The sequence below is a fragment of the Silene latifolia genome, chromosome 10 (assembly GCF_048544455.1).
Source record: "Silene latifolia isolate original U9 population chromosome 10, ASM4854445v1, whole genome shotgun sequence".
Lineage (NCBI taxonomy): Eukaryota > Viridiplantae > Streptophyta > Magnoliopsida > Caryophyllales > Caryophyllaceae > Silene > Silene latifolia.
This window is the reverse complement of record NC_133535.1, coordinates 54,696,663-54,702,854: the sequence shown is the minus strand read 5'-3', so window position 1 is coordinate 54,702,854 and position 6,192 is coordinate 54,696,663. Positions and strand designations below refer to the sequence as shown.

The 6,192-nt window shown below is 38.6% G+C and overlaps 1 protein-coding gene across 1 annotated transcript; it reads right to left on the bottom strand.

The window, feature by feature from the left end:
* Positions 1 to 277: 277 nt before the first annotated feature.
* LOC141607596 (uncharacterized) lies at positions 278 to 1,915 on the bottom strand. The gene is made up of 3 exons (XM_074426947.1): positions 1,396 to 1,915; positions 1,180 to 1,281; positions 278 to 891 (listed from the first exon to the last, which is right to left on the bottom strand). The coding sequence occupies exons 1-3, from the start codon at positions 1,913 to 1,915 to the stop codon at positions 278 to 280; spliced, it is 1,236 nt and encodes a 411-aa protein (XP_074283048.1).
* Between the last annotated feature and the right edge of the window lie 4,277 nt (positions 1,916 to 6,192).

Genomic DNA, 6,192 nt, shown 5'->3' with positions numbered 1-6,192 from the left:
GTGAGCTTTTGTATTAATAGTAAACAAATTACATAATAGTCCATGCTTAGTAAGCTATATCAAACAGCCTACCATATTACAAGAGATAAATATTGAGCAATGCTAACAAATCTCTATCCTTTGAAGTTGTTGTCCTATCAATCTTTTGTATGATTCGATTATGCACATGTTTAATAATTTCCTTGACTAGAAGATCAGGCCTCCTTACTTTGTTTTCCAGTTGACATGTATTTCTTTCAAACCAGATGCAATACCAAGTAGCCATCTTCACCATCCTTCAAACTCTTTTATGGTTCTGTGAATAGATACCAGTCCTGCCATTTAGTTTAAGGTGGAGCCAGTGTTCCACTCCTGCAATCACCATTTGACTATAGACACAATCACTGAATAGATGTTCATGTGATTCCGCAGCTCCTTCATAAAGCAGGCATCTATCAGACATACAAATACCAATCTGTGCCAATTTAACTCGAGTATTTAGAGCTTTTCTCTGAATTAGCCAGCCAACAAACGCATGCTTTGGTATGTTCCAAGAGTCCCAAACCTCCTTATACCATTGGACATGGGGGTGTGGTCCCTGCATCCAACAGTATCCAGACCTGATAGTGTAACCAGTAGGTTGTAGCACCCACTGATTACCCTGATAACCACCAGACAACAAATCCCTAACCTTACAAATGTTTCTCCAGTCCCAGTTGGAATCTGCAGATTGTTGATAGTTAGACCAAGAAGCTCCTTTCAAATACACATGGTCAATCCACAAAACCCAAAGTCTATCAGCTTTTGTGTACAACCAGTGTACTAGTTTCCCCATACTTGCTACATTCCACACCCCAGCATTTTTTATCCCCAGTCCACCCTCTTTTTTACTGTAACAGATATCATGCCAATCTACCAAAGGTGATCAGTGATACTTAGTTCCACTATCCCACAAAAAATTTCTACAGATAGCTTCAATTTGCTTTACCACACATTTAGGGATTAAGAAAATAGAGGCCCAATGGCTGTGCAGGGTATTGAGAACAGAATTGATTAGTACGGGCCTCCCAGCATAGCTAAGTTTCCGTGCCCTTATCCCTCTTATTCTTATCACTATTTTGTCAATCAGCACTCTACAGTCCTTCCTTTGTAGTCTACCAAGTTGAATAAGCACCCCCAAATATTTTAATTCCAAGATACCTTCCTTAAACCCCGAGACTAGAATGATATCCTCTTTCAGTCCATCATACACCCCATTGAACACAACCTCAGATTTAGCAGCATTCACTCTTAAACCAAATGCTGTAGAAAATGTTGCCATGACTCTGATAATCAGCATAATAGACTGGACATCTCCTTTTCAAAACATAAGAAGGTCACCATCAAATAAAAGTTGAGTCAACTTGAGGCTTTTACATAAAGGATGATATCTAAAGTACCATCTGCCAGCTGCAAAATCCATTATTCTAGTAAGATATTCCATGCATATACAGAATAAGAGGGGAGAAATGGGATCTCCCTGCCTCAGTCGTCTTCTTCCTTGAAAATAGCCAAAATGAGCTCCATTAAGGTTTAAAGTATAGGTTTGAGTAGTAAGGCATTCCATAACCATTCCTTTAAACTTCCGTGGAAACTTAAGATCCTCTAGCATTTGATCCACAAATTTCCATTCTATTATATCATAGGCTTTCTGCAAATCAAGTTTAAACATGCATCTAGGAGAAGCCATTCCTCTGTTATATAGTCTTACAAGATCCTGGCAAATAAGAATGTTCTCAAGGATACTCCTCCCCTTAACAAATGCCCCTTGATTCTTACTGATGATATCAGGGAGGACTAAGGCTAGTCTTGTACACATAATTTTGGAGATTGTCTTATAAATTACATTACAGCAAGATATGGGTCTGAAATGCTTGACACTAGTAGGTCTCTCCATCTTAGGGATCAGAGTAATAATAGTTGAATTAAGCTGTGATAGTAACTTTCCAGTTTCAAAAATTTTTATCACTGCTGCACAGACTTCATCCCCCACAATATCCCAGGCATCACTAAAAAATTGGCTTCCATAGCCATCAGGCTATGGAGATTTCCCCTTAGGAATTCTAAACAGACTAGGCTTAACTTCATCAGCTGTCATAGGCTTATTCAGAATTGACCAGTGATCAGCAGTGAAACATCCCCCTTGTCTCACTACATTCTGATTCACCTTATCAGTTAATGTGTGAGAACCTAGAAGATCCTGATAATAGCCTAGAAAGGCTGCTTGAATGGTATCTCCCTCAGTACATAAGACCCATCTTTATCTTTAATTTGAAATACTTTATTCAGCAAAATTCTCTTCTTGATAGCATGATGGAAATAGTTAGTATTCAAATCTCCTTCTAAGGACCATTGTGTTTTGGCATTTTGAATCAAGAAACTATCTCTAGCGGTTATTAATTCTCGAAGATCATGAGCCATGTCCATTTCCTGCTGTAACAGGTCATGATCACCAGGGCTATCAATAAGCAGTTTCTGAATGTTCTCAAGGGCCATACTAGCAATATTAGTGCTATTCTCAATATCAGAAAAGCAACTCCTATTCAAACTCTTTAAGGCAGGTTTTAAAGCTTTGAGTTTTTTGATTATTGAGAACATTCTAGTTCTTTTATACTTAATGTTCCATAAATTTCTCACAATTTCTTTGAAGTAAGCAGCAGTCCCCCACACGTTGAAGTATTTGAAGATTTTCTTGCCTCTCAATTCAGCATTTCTATCCATCACAGTGCGGGGACGGTGGTCAAACAATCCTTCAGGATGAAAATGAGCATAACTATCACCAAATACATCCAGCCATTCTTGATTCCCCATAGCCCTGTCCAATCTACTATAGACTCTAGCAGATGGGTCCTGTTTATTAGACCAGGTAAAAAGAGCACCAGTAGAGGGAATATGTTCCATACCACAGATAGATATACAATCTTGGAAATGCTCCATTTCTGCTTCAGATGTATTCCCCCCAATCTCTCCACTGGTGAAGAACTGTATTGACATCCCCTAACCATAACCATGGTTGATTACATTCATTAGAGATCTCCTTCAGAGCATTCCATAATTACACTCTCTCCTCCAAACCATTAAAAGCATATATCATTGTAAGCTGAATTTTTTTTTATCAGCTTTAGAATGAACTAACATATGAATATGCTGAGCACTATAGGATATAAAACTAACATAAAAACAATCAAGTTTCCACATTATCCAAATTCTACCACCCTTATGCCAACTGCAGTTGGTAGAAATGCTCCAACCATCACAAATAGAGGTATCTTTTTTCAATAAATTCCCAGGTTTCAGCTTTGTTTCTAATAAGCCAAATAGACCCACCCCATTATTGTGCATAAACCATTTAACCACCTTCTGCTTATTCAGGTCATTTAGACCCCTTATATTCCATAACCCTATGCTATGCATTGAGTGTATCTCCAGAAGGGTTTTTACCACTCTCTACTACCCCCTCCCCCCCGAGGAGTATTAGAGTTATTGAGAGCATCTATAAATGAGTATTTACTGAATTTTATAGAGATTCTCATCCCCACCATACTCTCCTGTCTATTCAACCTCATTATTTGCTTAGCTGGAGTAGATCTTATTGGCACAGATCTAACACTATGTAGAGGAGGAAAGTTTGTTGGAGTGAGTAGGGGAGGGGAGAGCACAACATCTACCACAGCATCAGTTACAACAGTTTTCTGGACAGGCCTCCATACTTGCTTTTGTTGGGTTTTAGGCTTATGAGGCTTCTTCACCGGTTTCCTGCACTGTGTGGAGTTATGCCCTATCCCATTACAGCTTGTATAAGATATAGGCTTCCATTCATACTCAACATGTACATAAACCACACGCCTTGACTCATCTAGAAATTTTACCTTTTCAAGCAACTTTTAATCCATAGATAGTTCCACCATAACCCTTGCAAAACTCAATCTAACTTTATCATGAGTCTCCTGATCCTTTTGAACAAACTTACCCACCAAACCTGCAATTGCTGGTAAACAACTCCCCCAGAAGTTTAGAGGAATGTCATAGAGTTTAACCCACATAGGAACCACATCAACTTTCGCTTTTACAAGTTCCATATCCATAACCCAAGGCTTAATGAAAACAGGTTTATTATCAAACTGATAATACCCAGACTGTATCAAAGCTTCTCTATCCTCATATTTGGTAAATCTAACAATGAAAACTCCATTATCTAGGAAAGAAACTATGTCTATCCCAAACCTATCCCAGACACGATAAATATAATCCTCCACCATAGCCCAAGGGGGGTTCGCACCCAGAATATAACAAATAACAAAATTGTTCCAGAAATCTACCTCTGTTTTGATATCTTCATGTGTAAACTGTAGAAGTTCCTCAAACTCTTCCTCCTCATTAATTGTTGGCATTACTGGGACGTCCTTTCCTCCATGGCGAAGTAACCATCCTTCTTGTAGCTCACCATCATCTTCAGGGAGTTCCAGGACAGAAATACCTTGAATACCATGCATTGACCTAGTTTTCCTTGTATCTGATGACGATGGAGCAGTAAAGGTAGTATCTTTCGGACCATTGTCTGTTCTTCTATTTAATACAACCTGTTTTTGTGATTTTTGAGTATTTTTCGAAGAAAAAGATGAAGTTATTAAAAGGGAAAATCGATTCTGTGTAGTTTTCATGGCCTTCATTGCTAACTCCTAGGTTAAAGTTATTAGAGCTGACTTCTCTCTAGCTTTATCTCTCATGTTTTTATCAGTTCATTTGTAATTGACGTGAGTAGAATGAGTTTCAGTTAGAATCTTTATCTTCATGTCTTCATCATCTAGCACACACCATATTTCGACAAATCTAAGACTCCCATCATCATGAATCTCGAACTTGGACTCCACTCCAGCTGTCACAGCAGACGCCACGGTCGCGCGCCATTTCTCGATTTTTGGGCCGCCTTTCTGCTTATCTCTGATTTCAGCATATAACTCTGGTTCCACGGTCAAATATCCAATTGTATCTCAGCAAATGCCCATATTCTACATTTCTTCATGCAACTTCACTCTTGACATGGTAGTACATAAAACATAGACAAATTTCCTACTTAATGCATCTGCCACCACATTGTCCTTCCCTTCATGGTACACTATCTCCTTATCATACTCTCTAATCAACTTTATCCACCTCCTTTGCCTCATATTCAACTCCTTCTGGGTGTATATATACTTCAAGTTCTTGTGATCATAAAATACCTTAAAAGTAGCTCCATAAAGGTAATGGCGCCACAGTTTTAGTGCAAACACCACTTCTCCCAACTCGAAGTCATGAGTAGGGTAATTATCCTAATAAGGTTTCAACTACCTTGAAGCATAAGCTATCACCTTTCCATTTTGCATAAACACACACCCCAATTCAATCAACGAAGCATCGGTATAAACTTCAAAATTCTCACTTCCTTTAGGTAAAGCTAGAATAGGGGATGTAGTCAAGCGGTCCTTTAATGTTAGAAATGCCTTCTCACAACTCTCATCCCACCTAAACCTGTTCTCCTTCCTCATCAAAGTAGTCAAAGGCTTAGCTATCTTTGAGAAGTCTTTTACAAACCTTCTATAATAGTGAGCCAACCCCAGAAAATTTCGAATATCCCCCAGATTCTTCGGTATTTCCCACTTAGCGACATCCTCAATCTTACTTGGATCCACAGACACCCCATCTTTAGACACAACATGACCTAGAAAAGCTACTTTCTCTATCCAAAATTCACACTTACTCAACTTATTTAATAAATCCTCCATCTGTATGATAATAACGTCAAACTTTCTAGCAAGCCAACCGTTATTAGGTAAACGTTAATCAACTGATTAAATATACGAAGTATACCCTTGTGAACCTATAAGAGATTTACAAATGTTATCACACTAATTTGTGGAGGACACAAGCTCCAACAAACTCCCACTTGTCCTCACAAGTGTATGTGCGATAATCGATTCTCATATCCTATAAAATTTCTCCCACTCAATGTAAAACAATTTGCAAATCTGAATTCACAAAGGTCGTATTTTACAAGCGATCAATATCAAGAGTGGTTTCCCCGACTAGAGAGTAACTTAACTGATAAACGAATCAACATTCGAGCATGGCCATGCATTTCAGTTACAACTCCTCGAGTGGCCCTGAGAAATAACTATACCTGATAAGGGTTGG

Excerpts from the sequence above, each read along its gene's own strand:
- LOC141607596 (XM_074426947.1), bottom strand. The coding sequence starts at position 1,915 with ATGGAGAGACCTACTAGTGTCAAGCATTTCAGACCCATATCTTGCTGT. Across the intron at positions 1,282-1,395 it reads CTTTAGATATCATCCTTTAT|CATTTGGTTTAAGAGTGAAT; the intron begins GTAAAAGCCTCA and ends CATTTTCTACAG. Across the intron at positions 892-1,179 it reads AGTCTCGGGGTTTAAGGAAG|ATTGGCATGATATCTGTTAC; the intron begins GTATCTTGGAAT and ends CACCTTTGGTAG.